Source organism: Ciconia boyciana, chromosome 6, assembly GCF_034638445.1.
Source record: "Ciconia boyciana chromosome 6, ASM3463844v1, whole genome shotgun sequence".
In the NCBI taxonomy this organism is placed as follows: domain Eukaryota; kingdom Metazoa; phylum Chordata; class Aves; order Ciconiiformes; family Ciconiidae; genus Ciconia; species Ciconia boyciana.
The window spans coordinates 44403967-44421165 of record NC_132939.1 but is presented as its reverse complement, the minus strand read 5'-3'; the positions used below and the strand labels follow the sequence as shown (position 1 = coordinate 44421165).

General features: G+C 39.6%; 1 protein-coding gene across 16 annotated transcripts in view; it reads right to left on the bottom strand.

The window, feature by feature from the left end:
• Positions 1–17199, bottom strand: part of MIPOL1 (mirror-image polydactyly 1) — a 210207-nt gene that overhangs the window by 51466 nt on the left and 141542 nt on the right. For 15 of the 16 annotated variants that reach the window (XR_012043002.1, XR_012043000.1, XR_012043001.1 and 12 more), the window contains one exon: positions 14435–14529. Coding sequence is in view for 13 of the 16 variants with exons in the window: in XM_072864529.1 (XP_072720630.1) it covers positions 14435–14529 (95 nt within the window). In the remaining 3 variants the exon portion in view is untranslated. The remainder of the gene's footprint in view (positions 1–14434; positions 14530–17199) is intronic. The other variant, XM_072864530.1, reaches the window with a different exon arrangement.

The window sequence follows — 17199 nt, the reverse complement described above, 5'->3', positions numbered from 1 at the left end:
AAGTGATTAATATGAAGTCTGGTACCTTAGGAGATATAAAGAGAGACATAATTCCTAAGAGATAAATTCTGTCTGCTCCCAAGACACTGTGAATCTATTCTTTATAGTTTCCTTTCCTAGTGCTACTTCTTCATGATCTATCGAGCCTTAAAATCATGACACTTTGGTGAAGGCTTTGTGGATCTCCTTACCCTGAAGTTCTGACTCATTTAGGTGATTAGGTCAAATTCCTGAATTTTAGGAAGCAGAACAGTAATAGAGATACAGTAACAGGACCACTTCAGAACACACTCAAATCAATGGGAGAACTCTTGAGTCCAAGGTAGATACATCTGTTCATAAGGAACTCCAGAAATGGAGACACTAAGAGAAACAGGTATTTCACTACAACCTGAGCTTTTAGTGTAGACCTTTGTCTTGTGTGGCCTACTCTGGGGAAAATGAGGTCTTAGTTTTGTCTGAAAAAAAATAATTAGTTCACAGGAATTTGAAAAACAGAGGTTAAAAAACTACGCCTGGAGCTATATGCCTAGAGCTAGGGAGAATATGACCCAGTTCAGAAGTCATTTGTAAGAGCAGCGTAGAGGACAGGATTATTTAGATGGTGGACAAAAAGCTTTGGGACACACAAACCAGACATTTTACAACAAATGAAAATAAAAGTCAGCTTGCCAAAATAGTCAGAACCCAGAATGTGATGTACATTTATCAAAAGACAGTAACATCTTGCCTACGTTTATGACAAGTAAAATTCACTGGCTGTTGAAGCTGAAGCACAAGCAAACCTTCAGAGGGAGGCTATGGGAAAGAGAAATGGAGTATGACATTCTCCGAGTAACTATGGTGTGGGAGGGGGAAGAACTTCAGTTGCCGGCCCCATCAAGTCCTGACAAAAGGAATGTGAGCGCTGTTCCCAAGGTGAAAGACGACAGGCTGAACAATTTGGCTAATGGGATCACGTTGAGCTAATGGGATCACCATGACTTGCTTGGCTTCTGTTGGTGTATGTCAAAACTCTGATGTGTTTTAAAATACATTCTCTTTTAGCCAGCAGTGGGCTAAATCTTGAGGCATTTTTGAGAGAATTTACATATCTTCAGGTTTTGAGACTTGTGTGGAGAGTCTACGGGGCAAGAAAACTTCAAGTTCAGAAGTTTACAAATTGTGAGAGCAGTTTCTCCTCTGTCAGAGAAAGAAAAAAAGAAACAGAAGGCTTGGATCTTATTAAACAGACTTTTACTGCTGCTGCCAACACATAGACACGCAGAGGTTACAGACACTTCACATTTGCACAAGCCCCCAGTTGCTGCCTCTCACAAGCCAGGTGTAGACAAGAGAATAAACCCAGCTATGCTGTAGCACCAAACTATACTATGGCACGTTCATATTTGGCAAGCACTGACCACACTCGGGAATGCTGTAAGTAATATTACCGATTTCTAGAAGCTCTGGAAAACTTGCTTAATAATCTTGGTTATGGTACACAAAGTATTCTAGAGATGCTCCTTGGTCAACCCATAAGGATTTAAAAATAAAATAGAACAGGTCAAAATGATCAAGCTTTGGTGCCTGTAGCTAAACTATGCTCCAGTGAGCGGACTGGCTTGCCAAAGGGGCACTTGCAGATCCCTTCCCAGCTCCCTAAGTGCAAACTCAGGTGCCTAAACTTACGTATCCAAGCCTGAAAATTTTGGCCACACTGTTTAACAGGCAGATCTGCTGGGAGGCCTCTTGTAACCAGATTTTTCTTCTTAAATCCTCATATTATTGGACAGATACTGGCCCAAGTCCAATCCACAACTGAAAATCCAAAGAAACAGCTCAGAGCAAAACTGCAGCCTTATTAGCTTTTAAAGATTTCATTTTCAAGAACTCAAGACCCTTTATTGACTAACGAAAGGTTGGGTCCCCAAGCCCACAGACTGATGTTGCTTGGAACATATTTTAATCATTTTGAAGTGCTAGCAGCCATCTGTCTAAAGAGCTTTGATCGCATAAACGCACTCTGAACTGCAGCTTCTGACTCCAAACCCTTTCCGAAAGCCAAAGGGAACCCACAGCCATGGCAACTTCAAGACAATTCAAGGTCTTGCGATGTGATAAAGATGCTTTTATTATTTAGCACATCATTAGGTTTAATGACACCACAGATAACAGATACACTAAAAAGATACCATTGTCATCTCCTATCTTGTAACAGTAATATCCAACTGTGACTTCATTTTGTTTCTACCCAACACTTCTAACTTATTATGTTATTTTAAAAGAATAGATAAATGAAATAAAAGGATTTTTTCCTGCTGCAAGCACCAGAAATACTAACAAAATAAATACATAACAAATAATACAAAAGACAAAAGAGCACTCTTTCTTTTTTTTCACTACTTTCCTACTTTGTTTTTTTTTAAAAAGATACAGAAGACAAGCAAACAAATTCCAAGTAAACTACTGCATTTATAGTTTAGGCTATTGCCTTTTGGGCAGATACTGTTTGCACATAGGAGCCTAGTTTGGCCAGCACTGAATACAAATTTACATTGAAAAGAGAGAGCTCCCTTGCAGTTACAGCTTTTATAATGTTAACATTTATGAACAAATTTTACACAACTGCCATAATTATTTCCTACTCTAACTCTTGAAACAATTCGGGCATCTCAAAGCTTATTTTGTGGTGATCAGTGTTTTCGTCCTGGTGTCTACTGAATGGTACAGACATATGCTAGTAACCCTGAAAGCTTGGAAGCAACAATGATGTCAAGCATGAAGAAAAAGTAGTATTTTTATTTTTAATAAAAATATTATTTTTAATAAAAATATTTTTATTTTTAATAAAATTATCACAGCCAAGAAATTTCTCTCAAAAATGAAAGCAGCAGCCTGAAGAAAGTGGCAAAAACTGCATAAAAATAGCTCTCTTGACGACGGGAGACACACAATGGTGGATTCTGTGTGGCAGACCATGATTTTATTTGCTTCAGTCGTCAGCAACCTCAGTGGGTTCAACCCTGAGACTACAGGACTTGCAGGTTTCTCTTCCTTCTGAGTTCTGATTCTTGGCCCTTTTACTCACTCAGGACACTAGTCACCAGTCGTCAGAAGAAAATTTTGCTATCACACACTGCAATATTGTATTTTTCAATTCAGTAGCCTTTATACTCAGTGTGGCTAGCTAGCAGCGTGAAGAAGGTGAAACAAAGACAGGCACACAGCACTTCTGTGTTGCTCACGGAAACATCTGTGGGTGGCCATGCTCTAACCTGTATCACTGATACAGCGCAGAGTGAGAGAAAAGACGACAAAAAACGTGAAGTGGCTCAGGTAGGGGAAGAGCTTCTGTAAACTCACTTTGCTGTGAGAGAAAAATATACCCCTGATACTTCACGCAGCTCAACTCCCTCTCTCTCCTTCTGTGGCTTTTCCTTCCAAACTCACAGCCAGAAAAGCTTCTCTGCTAGTGAGACGGCAGCCCCGTACTGCTGCTTACATGCTTTCTTGGTGGCGTTAGCAAAAACCCCAAGAGTTCTGTGCTAGTTCTCCTTCCTGTCATGACCATGTGATCTGCAGCTTATAAAGGCAAACTGTTACTAATATGTTACATTTTACTCAAATATTTGAGAGGATTAGAATTGTGCAAATCCCAGCAGGCCCACTTCACTGGAAAACTGTGGCTGAAGCTTCCAAGTTGGTCCCTACCCTCCCTAAAAATGACAGCCTTCACACCTATGCTGGAAGAATCACCCATACCAGATGAGTAACACATCATTACGCAATGCTGGACACAATTTAAAAACCTTTGGCTTCCAAAACACAAGCCCTCTATCACATTAGTTAGAAAAGCAGCTCGTGGATGGAATGTAAAAACAAAAACTTTCCAGTAAAAGACATCAGCATGACATGCATGTAACAATTTAATAAAAGCTCTAACTTAAAAAAGCAACTGAATAAAGAAAATACCTTACTCTCAGCTTCTCTCTTTGTAAACACAACAGGTGAGTAGTCTGGCTTGTGTTCTGTGACAGGCAGAGGACTTCTCCTGCCACCTGAATTCCTAGATACTTCCTAACAGAAGTTTTCCATTGACTCCACTGAGAGCAGGGTTAAGCTCAGAGTAAGAAAAGCAATGTTATGTCTAGCACTGCCTGAAAATTGCTCATGTGGAAAGTCTTCTCACCAAACAAATATTTTTTTTTATTGGGAGATGTAAATTCCAACACAAAAAATATGTTGGCTTCCTGTGGCAAATTTCTAAGTTAAAATTTTCCTTTCACCTTGACATTTCAACTTGAAATGCTATTTTGTTTCAGTTTTTCAGCTGAAGAGAACTGAACTGAAACACATCAAAATGAACAGTTTTTTTATTATTGAATTGACATTTTAACATAAAAACATGTCCTGTGAAAAATCAACAAAAAAGAAATGGCATTTAAAGTCCTCCTGACAATGTTATTACTTTATTTCTAAATATCATATTCATAACAAAAGAAATTCTCTTTCATACAATATTTATAGGGCAAGCCAAATTATTTTTTTGCAGTTTTAGATTTTCTTTCAAACTTCTCATGGGAAAATTTGTCTTTCAAACAGCTCTTATTACACACACAGTTTTCCTGTATTTCTTTAACTTGCTCTAGAGAGGGCTGCTTCCTATATCTCTTTTCCTTCCCTCGTTTTAAAGTAGGAGTACCTACATTTCCATAGTCATAGACCTCTAAAGGTGTTATGGAAAATGGTAAAACTTACTCAGTTTATACAAATAAAGCAGCTGAAGCAGAGTTTAGTGATGTGATTCATCTACATTAATCCATCATTTCAATGGCAGAATCAGAACATGTAGCCTCTGGTCACATACCCTTTCTACCAGATAACAGATTTCATAATCCTGCAGATGCTCCTCATAGATTTACCAATGTTTCTTTTGAGTATCCTTACATTATGCAGAATAGATATTAACTCTACTGATCTCAACGTCCTAATTTTTACAAGTATTTCTACAGGAGTAGAATACTGTGTATTACTAATCTACTCCAACCTATCAGTAGCAGTCAGTTGGCTGTTCGCAGGTAGTTCTTCCAGAGACTTTAAACCTTTCTTCCAATAACGCAATTTTATTAGGCTTTAACAAATTTGAAAAACAGCTCCCAGAAACCTCTAGCTATGTACTTATTCCAAAAAGCACAGAACAAAATTAGATTTCTTAGACTTTTCAGCTCACTGAGGAACCAAGGAAGTCATAACAGAAAACCACAGAGAGCAGAGGGAAAAGAGAAGGGGAGAGAATCAGCCAGGCGAAGGAAAGCTGCTAACAGAAAGCTAGCAGGGCCACATATACAGAGTCGTGAGACCATATCAGCATCCGATGGCAAGGAATTCCTTTCTGTCAGGCAAATCCCTGCTCTTAGAGGAGAGCAGAAACTCATCTGAAAAGGTCCATTGCAGCAAGAATGACAAGGTAAGCGTTGTTTTAGTTCACATCACCCCATGACAGCAAATAGGCAGGGAAGAAGTCTGCTCAAGTCTGATGAAATACAGTAGAAGGAGTTGCGGAGTGCTTCTAGCTTTAATGTGCTTGGCACAACAAGTCACTGGTTGGTCCTTAACTAATCTTAAAAACTTGAGAAAGTTTGCCAACATAACACACCCTATAACAGAAGCGGTAGCAGAATGAGCACAGTACACGGTACAAATTAAAACTGCATCACAGCGCGTGTTAGGCACTTTGGTCCATATTGACGCTGCCCATGTTTCTCCTCAGATCTGCTGCTTAGTGTTTCCTATTGGCAAGGCACCTCTGAAGGCCAAGAGCCAGCCCCTGGAAACATTAGGCACAAAGATTTCATAAAATGTAGATCAGACCAATCCATGCCTGAGTCAACAGCAGCACAAGGCAATTGGAGTGTACTACATTCACCTCCGTGCTGGTTGCAGGGATGGCGTGGGGTGGCTTGTTATTCCATCAGGCGGCTGGGATCTCTGACAGTTCAGTGCTTCCTCTCCCTCGAAGTTTTTATAACTCACTAAAGCTGAGTAGGAAATTGCTTTTCCATGCTACAATTTTTTTTCCCAGTGAGGTGGGAAAATTTTCAAAATCATGTCAGGGCAAAAAGAGAAACATTCAGAAGTAATTTTTGTGTGTGTTGCTAAATGAACGAGAGACAGAGGAAGCTCAGAGAGCGCTCTGATGGCTAAGATATTCCATTGGGAGGCAAAAAAAAGACACCCCCCCACCCCTCCCAACAGGTTCAGATACTGCTTTGCCTTTTCATTGCCTGCCAAACAGGTACCGTAAACACCAAGCCTATGGTATATACTGGAGTCTCTACCATACCTCTCCTGTGCAAATGGTCAAATAGGAGTGGTTAATATGGTTAATAGGTCAAATGGTTAATAGGAGTACAGATGTGGGTCTGCTCTGCCACATTGCCAAGAAAGTTCCCTATCCACGGATTTAGACAGTCAGTCTCTCTGACTTGATTATTACTAGAAAGTAGAGCAAATGCAGGAGAGACAATAATCAATTCCAGGCTAGAGAACAAGAAGTCTGGGAACGGGGCAGGGGGAAGAGGATAATAAATCCAATGAAGTATGAAATACATAAGGATAACAAGGCAGGGCTCTGCCTCCACCGCTCACCTGCACCAAGACACTGTGAAATACAGCCGTCTCAGTAACACCAGTAAAACTTCATGCAGCTGCTTTGCCAAAGCAGAGCAGCTTACTGATCTGTTTTCCCCCCTTCACCTGTCTGATCCAGTTCATGAAACAGCCCCCAAATCCTGGGCTTTTATCTCCTGTAACACTAACAAGAGCTGTGATCCCACAAGCAATAAGGAGACAAAGGGAAAGAACAGCAGGAAAATGCTTATGGGACTACAGAGTGAGAAAGATCCACGAACCTAAAATCCCAGTTCTTTTGGGGCTGCAGCACCGCACTGGAAAGTGGCACGATAACAGAGGAGAAGCTTGAACCCACAGAGTCTAAATCCCAGGTCCAAATTACCAGGGTGTTGGGTCCCCTCGCCCCCACAAATTGACTAAAACTCACTGAAACCTCCATGGATTGCTCAGAGAAGGTGTAGTTTTAACCAATCTGATTTAAAAGACAATTAAAAAAACCCCGCCATTTTTGAGAAATTTCAGCACTCAGTTCAATAAACAAACAGGAAGAAAGCATACACATTAAAAACAAAATAACCAACCCACTAACAAGGGCTAAATCTCCATTCCTTGCATGTCCAAATCTCCCACAGAAATCAGTGGGACTTTATATGTAGAGAATAAACTAAGAAATATAGTGTGGATAGTACCTGAGGTTTTTTTTATAATGAAAGACAAACAAAAACCTTAGTGTTCCCTTACAGAGCCATCATTTTCAATATGTTGGGCTGTATCAAATTGCAGTGGGTTAGGTTCCTTCACAAGAAGACATATCACACTGTCTCCCACTGTATAGCAGATGCAACACCTCATCTCTTTTATATCAAAGAGAATCTTTCCTCTGCTTGGAAGCGGGAAATTTAACTAGCTCAAGATTTATGTTTGATGTCACGTGTCTGAAACTTGGCACTGCTGCAAGGACAGAGAATACTTAAAACACAACTGCCATCTTCTCCCTGATCTCCCCAAAATCGTTCTGCAAAAAGAACAGTAGCTTTACAGTGATATTATCTGGTCATTCTTCTTAATGACTGTAATTATACCATGTTATGTCTAAAGCAACTAATACTGAAACAATGACAGCAACTGCCAGAATAGCAGCGAGCAGACAGGATGAAAAGAACAGGTAAATGAGTCAACGGCCATAACTGAAAAAGGGAGATAAAAAAATCAGCCATGAAAAGACCAGTTCTCTGAGGTAAACTGCAGGGGCAGGTGCTCGAGGTATCCTGCTATTGCTTTAGAGGAAGGACTGAGATCACCACTCTGCACTAGTGGTTGCAGCCTCACTAAGCCCACCGTAAATGGGTTCCAGTTCATTTGGACTGGGAAGCTGGATATTAGAGCAGCCCAATCTTCTGCTACACCCCTGAGAGAGATCTGGACTGGAGAAATCTCTGAAAAAGACTGAGAGACAGCAGAACAAACAGGCTGAAATGTTTGAGCAGGGGTCAGTCAGAACAGGAGACTGAATATTTAGGCAGTTGGATTCTGACTTGCTACTGCAGTGGCTGTGAACCACACAGAATACAAGAAGAGGATGTATATTGACGTGTTAGGTAGAATAATTTATAGCTTTTAATAGCCCTCAAAACTGGAACAAGAGGAACAGTCTAACAGCAAGAATTACACCATTATATATCCATGCACAGAATCCATAGAGCATGGTTGAAATGGTACCACCTGAGTATTATATTCCATAACATCGGCCATGAAACTATAGAATGGAAGTAAATTAAACATGCACCACTGTATTCAGAACTTGAATAGAAAACAGCATTTTTTCCCAGGACTGCAAATAATGCCTTGCAAAGCATGTTTTTCCATCTATTTCTCCTGTTATAGGGTGATTTAGTTCTGTAATTAAAATGAAAATTGAGTTTGTCCCTGTGCTTATAAGTCTTTCATTTGAGGAAATACTAAAAACCTCTTGGTTCTCTTCTCACACCTATCGATTTCAATCTTTAAAAAGATGAACCTCCATGTGAATTTACAAGAGACTTTGTGGGAAAAATATATGGACATCATAAAAACAATTGTTATTTAGAACATTTGCTCGTGTCACGTAAACATGAATTACAATTTAATTGAAGCATCAGGAGCATTAGAAGCTTTTAGATTAAAATTTTATTAAACTTCTTCAACAGTTTATACCTTTTTAGAAGTGATACAACTAGTTAGAAAGCAACAAAACTGCAGTTCTGATGGAGAAGGTACCCGTATTGACTGAATGTCTGGTTCTAAAAATATTTATTTCAGGTCATAGTACTTACTATTACAAGGGGTTTCACTGAAGATATGTAACTGTCACATAATGGTAAAATAAGCTATCTTTTTCTCACATGTTGCTCCTAACTTATAGATTCCAATTACTCTGCAACGTGCAACTCCTGGGACTGTGACATGCATCTGCCATTAAAACTCCATCTCTCCATGCTACTATCATCTTTCTTTCAGATCTTTACTTCATCTCAACTTCAGGAGAGTAAAAAATAATTCTAAACTAAATTTAATTTTAGCACTGCAAGTTTTTTCAAATGTCTGTTCATTAGGAAATTTCCTGCAATAAATGTAAGTTTCTTCCCATTGTGACTTCCAGCCTGCAGCTATTTCTGCATCTCACTCATTTCACCAGCTAACTGGAAGAACCTTTGGAAAAAGATGTTTTGTAAAAAGTTTTCACCGTCCCTCCTCCCCTGTGAACATCAGACTTGGCAAATATATGGCTTTTAGAGCACTTGATTAAATCACAAAGGAGTCTCTTAAATTGTCATTGAAATAACTACTCAAACTTACTAAAAGCATCCCTAAATTTTACCCTAGAGCCTGGACATACCAACTCTTATCCTCAGCACCTTCGTTCAGAGGTGTGTGAACTAATGCAGATGTACATATCTTACACAGCTGGAGAGTAAACAATAATTTTATTGAATTGAGCATCACTACATCTGACGCCAACATGAAACCAATCAAAAACATACTTTTAAGTAAGGATAGCCCTGTATCTTTATTTTGCTCTCCTATCTTTCTTTGCAATGGGGTTGATATGTTAGAGGCGTACCTTTTCCTGTACTAGTTAGAATTTGTTAAAATTATTTGCCTGTGAAAACTCCTAGTGCCAGAGCTTTTCAGTGAAATATTTTAGACTTAAAAAAAAAAATAGGAAAAAATATATATATACTTCCCTATATAGAGATATAGTTCTCATACACAGTTGTCCTGTTTTAGCTAATATGTGAAAAATAATCAGTATGTGATAACATATGTCTTTGTCAGCATTTCAACATGTAGGAGAAGTATACTTCTTAAGCATTATTGAAATAGAAGGAAACTGTTTATAAAAATGGACAGGCTGCGTAACTGAAAAATATGCAAATAAAAAACTTGTGAAGATGTTCAAACAACAGACTTATGTGAGAAAGAGGTAGTGGGATTAACAGTCCCACAGACTTCAAAACTGATTATTTGGATATAGCCTTCTTTGGTCACTGAAGATCTATGATTTGCATTAATCCCTAGCTTAAAGAGTAATGCATTGAAACAATTATATTAGTAAGCTAGAAAATCTATACTGTTCCTAACTGTTATGCAAATTTCCATTTCTGATACATATTTTTGGGTTACTATCCAGAAAACGCAATTTTCCTTTTGAGACATGACACAGTAACAACACAAGAAGAACAAATAGAAGCAGAGAACCTGCCCAACTTTATTCGGAGACAACTTCCTCTCCCTTCTGTATCTGAACTAGATTCTTCCTCCTTTTCACTTCTCTTTCCTTTCAAAGAAGGCTGGAATTGTTCTGGGATGTGCTTTCTCTTCAGAAAGTCAAAATTCAGATGGAAATCAATGTTCCATCATTTATTCCCCAAAAGCTCATTTTAATTTTGGTTTGGGTCTTTCAGGCCTTCCATGAAACTCCAGTTTCAGCCAGGATTCACTTTCCATTTCATCTGCAAAGAAGTATGGTTTACCACACAGACTTCTTTCACAGTTGGAGGAAAAAAAAAAAAAAAATCAAATGGTTTCAAACAGCAGCAGCTACCAGATCACAGAATTGTAGAATAATTCAGGTTGGAAGTGACCACTGGAGGTCTCTAGTCCAACCAACCTCCCTCTCAAAGTGATATCAACTATGAGATCAGACCAGGTTACTCATGACTTGATAAAGTCAGGCACTGGAAATCTCCCAAGATGGAGATGGTAAAACCTCTGTGGGCAACCTGTTCCAATGACGGACAGCCCTCATGGTGAAAAAGTTTTCCCTTATAACCAGTCTGCAACTCTCTTGTTTCAATTCAAGGCTGTTGTCTCTCACCCTCTTGTCATGCAGCACTGTGAAGAGCCTGTCCTTCTTGACAACCTCCTCATAGACACTGTCAGGCTGCTGTTAGGTCTCCCTGAAGCCACCAAAGAAATATTTTTTTTTTCCCAGGCTGAACAAGAGCAGTACCCTCAGCCTCTCTTCACAGTGCAAATGCTACAGCTTCCTGACCATACTGGTGGCCCTCTGTCAAACTCGCTCCAATTTATAGATGTCTTACTTTTACTGGGGACCCAAAACTGGATGCAGTATTCTAGACACCAGGAATCTTTCTCCTGGAGAAAAAAAAAAGGGGATTTTTTTTTTCCCCTGAAGGTCTCCACTTGTTTCCCTCCTTTGAGCATGCCTGTGTATACATACAGTTGCACGTTCACACATACAGATATTCTGGACCTAAATATCTCTTCCCTGATTTTGTATAATAAAATGGTATTTGGCTTTTTCTGGATTGTTCTAATGTTAGTGAAAGACAGATCAGTATAAAAATACACTGGTTATTGTTTACACATGTGTGCATTCAAAAATTGTTAATATATGCACACAGTCATTACTTTTATGACCAAACCCCTAAAATGTGGTTGTGCGTTAAGGCATGGCTTTAGGTATCCCTTGTACACTTTAACGTTAGCCTCTAGTATTTGAGTTTTTTTCTTAAATTTATTTCTCCTAAGTTAAAGGATGATGTAGAAATCTCAGTTAAAACAAGGAAACAAAGAAGAAAAGTACAAGAAAATGCTTTTTCTAAGGCTAAGGAAGACCTAAGAGCAGAAGGAGAAGGCGGCACCAAATGGAGCCAAAATTTCCAAGCCGCTGTCATGCTGGCGCCACAGAGATGACAGAAGGTGGGAGAAGCTGGCAAAGGGATGAGAGAACACTAGGTGAAGGAAACGTGCACCCTGCATAATAACGTGTCTCATTGCAGCTCTACAGCTCAGCCGAGGAGTGAAGCATGTGTGGAAGCCTATATTTTGCTGACTGGGGAGCTCTGAAGTCCAAAAGAGAAATAACTCCAGGGAAACATAGTCTTGAACAGCAAATCGTCTAGCTAACCCACTTGGATCAAAGCACCAAACTTCCACCTCAGTCCAAAACAGGCTGTCTGAAAAACACTCCCAGTGCTTACTCTAGATTACCATAGCATGGCAAGCAGTAAAAGGAAATAAAAAGACTCAGTAGACATCTACACAAGCATTCCTTAACCAGCCTTCACATACAAAACAGAGAGTAAATTTTCACTCATTTGGGATGGCCTGGGAAATGCACTCTCTACTTTGTGATTCATGATTACTGTGGCCAGCCCACCCTTGGCCTGATACAGTCCTCAAAGCTTTATGCACACATGCCATATATTCTTTTCTTCATCTACCTTATTTGGCATGTGTTCAAAGTACTGCCACACTATTGCATGACAGAGGCTGCAGATGTTCATGTAATATATGGGAAACTGTAACCAAAATGTTAAGATGTTCATAAGAATCCTCATAATGGTGCAATTAATTTCTAACCAAGGCAAAAGATAGGCACGAGAGCTCAAACATTGCTACTTATGCAGTTATAGGAGCCCTTCTTGAAACTGGTGACAGATGTAAAAGGCAACAATTCCAGGTGGCCTTTGGCTTTCCTAGCCATGCCTCTGCATGCTTGCACAGTGTCTCTATACAGAGAGGTTGCGGAGTCTCCATCTATGGAGATAATCAAACCCCATCTGCACGTGGTCCTGGGCAACTGCTCTAGGTGGCCCTGCTTGAGTGTGGGGGGTTGGACAAGATGACCTCCAGAGGTCCCTGCCAACCTCAGTCAATCTGTCTAACGCAATACAAAAAACTCCATCCTCTAAGAGGATGGGAAATCCCAGCTTCTCCCTATCCTCTATGAGGTGGGAAATAAAATCTTTCATTTTTGATGTTCTGAACCAGGGAATATTCAAGGGATATTCAAATGAGTACTTCCACACCTTATTACTAAATCTAGCAAAATACCATCATCAAACTTACAATGAAATTCTGCCTGTTCAAATTAAGGGCCATAAGTTAATAACATGGTACATTCTAATGGTGATTTCTGCAAGTCATTATTGCTAACATTTCTGAGATTTAAAGCATTTACATCAGTAAACTGAGGCCACTGTCTACTACACTTGTTAAATACTATATGTTAGTGCAACCTTGACACACTATCTCAAAACCAACTCAAAAGTCAGTGAAAAATCTCCTGCAACATGCAGAGACTGACACAAGAAAACTCTTAATTTCTGGAATATCAATACAAAAATTGCATTTCTGTTTTTAAATTATTCTACAAATCCCATTTAAGTGAGTAATAAGGGCACTATAATAAATTCTTTCTAGCTTGGTAAATCATACCATAATTTGTGCACACACTAAATGCTGACCAAATTCATTAAAAGCAATAATCACAAATTGCTTGGGGTTTCTATTCACTATTAACAGGCTTTAAATAAATGCCTATGAGATTTAGGAACAAAAGTTGTTTTTGAAACTTCCCTCCAAGGTTTTAATAAACTTAATGAGAAGGGGAAACTCTAAAAACCTCTAGAAACCCGAGTATTTTTCACTTGTAAATGCTGAAACACTGAAAACATACATAGTTCTGCTACTGCAAATGCTTTTTAGTCATAACTAACTAGTCCTCTTTATTTCCAATGAACATAATATTCACACTACATTTATTATTTACCTCTGCAGCCCACATCCCTCATCACAGACATTCAGCCTTCAGATTCACAATTTTCTGCTGTGTTGATGCCAATTCTCCTGCCTTTAACCTGCTGGCAGCTCTGTATCCCCTCTCACACAGGAGGTCAGGATGAAATGAGAGCTGTAACCCAACATCACTCCATAAAACAACCTAACTCCTTCACTGGACCACACAGAGCTTTTCCTTAGGGACTAAAACCCACTGATCCATGCAAATGTTCAGTGCAGCTCACCTAAATTAATGAGAGAATGGCTATTTCTCTCATTCTACGTACTGCTACAGAACATAAGGAATTAAAACATACATATTATGTTGGGGTTTAAAAGAAAACAGTCTTTTAGAATTACAGATTTTATTATTTTAAAACCTGTGTTAAGTTAGGTATGTGCAAACAACCAGGGAAGAAACAAGCACTTATGTCAACTGGTTCTTTTGTCCTCGTGTTTCTAAGTGAATGCATCGCTATAACACAGCTTTTTAATTTATATGAGAATCAACTGCCAGCAACCTTCCCCTTCCCTTAGAAGAAACTAATAGAAAATTTAGGCTATAAGAAAAGGACTTCTATTTCAAAGAGCTGGCTGGTGAGCAGTAAAGCAAAAATGCAGGCCTTGATTCATTGATGTATTCACATTTCCAACAAATACCTATTTGATAAGGCCATTTCCTCACTCACAGACACAGTACAGAAAATTTCCCCTATGAGTCATTGATTTATATTAGTATTAATTATTTTACCTGTAATAAACATACAATGTCTGGATTTCTTCTTCTAATTTTTTGCACTGTTGAAGAGCAGCCTCTTTTTCTTGTTGCAAGGCTATCAAGTCTGCCTGCAAAACAATAAACAGATGGGAAACAATTTATTCAGAATATCCATATTGCTTTGAAAACATAACAATCCTTTGTGCATTAATTTCAGCCATGCTTTATTATAATTACATACATAAAGTTATACTGTTTTGTAATACTGCCTGTTTAATTCTTATGAAAAAATCCTTTCTTGTTCTAGCATTGCAATTTTTTCTAGGTTTTTTTCCCAGCAGGATGATGTTTTGAATGGCTTCCCTTGCGTATATGGTAAACTTTTTGAATGGCTAAGGTTAGACCTCGTCAGTTCAGCCAAGTGTTTCTCAGCAAACATATTTCATATTGAGATAATATTCCTATAGTGCAAAACTGTTGACCAACATATAGAGAGCGAAGCAAGGCACTCAGCCATAAACTACCGATGCGTGACTCTTGGTCTGCACATGGCTCTCTGGCTGTGAAGCGTGGCTCCTGTGTTGGGAGCCACTGGCTGATGTTACCAGCAGGAGAGCTGCTGGATAACCCACGCCCTGAGCGGTGGCAGGCGATGAGCCAGCGGGGGCTGCCGAGACTAGCACGCTCTGGGCTCGCTCTGGGATCCGGGTGCATTCTCACCCAGGATATGGTTTCTAGTGGAGCAAGGGAATCCCTGAGAAACCACTGTCATCTCCCACCTGTGAAGCCTCCCGGATGTTTCCTCTCCCATTGTTTATTCACACCGCGCTGCAAAGGGCTTGTGACTCATGGCCATTATGGAAATTGCAGCATGTGGCTTGTAAGGTCAGGAGGGTAGCCAGCCCCGACACAGCCTTACGGTTGAAGAGGAGGTAGGAGAAATAAGTACTCATGTATATTTAATATAGCTCTCTAGCTTAATCACCATTAATTTTAAAATGTCCAGTTTCAATAGCACTGCAGGACTCCCTTGAGGGCCCAGGTACCATATAAATTATCTTAAAATCAGCAGATGATTAATTACTGTAACAACAAATAAGACTGGGCTTGCACAGCAATTCTTTGACACATGAGTCTGAGCATTGGGCTGCTTTCCAATGTTTTTAATTCATGGTGTAAGTTATTAATTGTACAAATTGTAGAGCCCCAAACCAAGAGGCACATGTGTGAGAAACGCTGACTGTGGATTCTGCCAAATCTTCAGGACAGTGTTGTGGAAAAGTTTCTTTGTAAATTAAAGACCTGTTACATGAGCTATGAACACATGAAGGGAAATGCACACAGTTCAGCCTCCAGCTCTGCCAGACTTGCTGTATAATCATGAACAACTCTGTATGCCTCAAAATCTCTCCTAAAACAGGGCTCCCACTTGCTTCTGTTTCCTGTTTGTCTGTTAAGACCGTAAGTCTTCAAGGCAGGTGTTTTACTGTTTACTGTCAACTCCCAGTCATCTATGGGCAATTTATTCTGCTGGCTGATTAATCATGTCCTGGATACATGGCTGACTCCTGGCAAATTTTATTAAACACCGCATTGCACAAATGCAGCTACACAACCAGTCTCTGCACCGTGCTGCTCAGTGTGTCACATTGCACCCAGGGTTTTGCTTTGCCAGGGTACAGGACCCACCGCTGTAATTGCTCCTGTAACAGACATTCATAAAATTTTAACAGGAAGTTCCCTGGAGAATAAAAACAAACTTACTTACTATATGGTGGGTTCCTTCAGCTTTAAAAGCAGAAAGCGTTAATGTTTAACCTCTGAGTGACAGTGGGTTAGAGCTTCTCATACTGAGAACAATGTACTGGATGCTGGCAAGCCGTAACTCCTGTCAGCAAGAGGTTAAAATCCTCCGCAGGTGAGCCTCTTGCCCAGTGCTGCTTGCTGCCTTGCAAGCAGAACTCACAGAACACAAGGATGTTAGCCAAACCAAGCTATTTTCTGTAATTATACTGTTCTGTAGGTGAAACAACATTCTTAAAAATTGGAAAACACGCTTGAATCAAAGTAGGTGGTTTGTTCTAGAGGCCAATAATTAACATCCTTGCCAATTTTCAGTGTACTGTGAAGTGTGATTGAAATGGTAGACTGGAAGGAAATGTTTGCAGCTGACACACCTACTCATGGAGAGATTAACGGCTAGTCTCTTTGGAGAACTATCATAAAAAATACACCTTATGTTCCACTTGCTTTTCAGGACAAAAGTCAGAATGCACTAGAGTTTGAAGACTTATTTATGTCAGTTTTTCAGCAGAGAAAACTGCACTGATTTGACTGGGTTTGCACCAGTAAAAATAACAGCAGAATCAGGTGCTTTGGATTTAAAAAAAAAAAAAAAGCAGCTACAAAAACTGAAGGGAAGAGAAATAGACATTTGCTAACCTCCTCAGTAGCACGTAGTGGGGTTGATACTAGGGAGCTGCATGAGATCAAACAAAAATTCAAGCATGGGAGTTTTTGGGCACAGCATGCAGCCATGTGACCAAACGACCCATCATTCACAGGCCTGAAGAGTGGTAAACACAAATAAATGACCCAAATATCCTTGCAAAAGACAGATGCCTTCCTTCACTAGAAGAAGGAAAACAAACCAGTGCCCATCACAAAGTTAAATTGCTAACTAAAATAATGGTGCCTGCACTACTATAAAACATTTGGAAGACTCCTATAATGTATATTGAAATCCATCCATAGCGCACATGGCAAAAATCCTACATGAGCTCACCTCTAGTAATAAC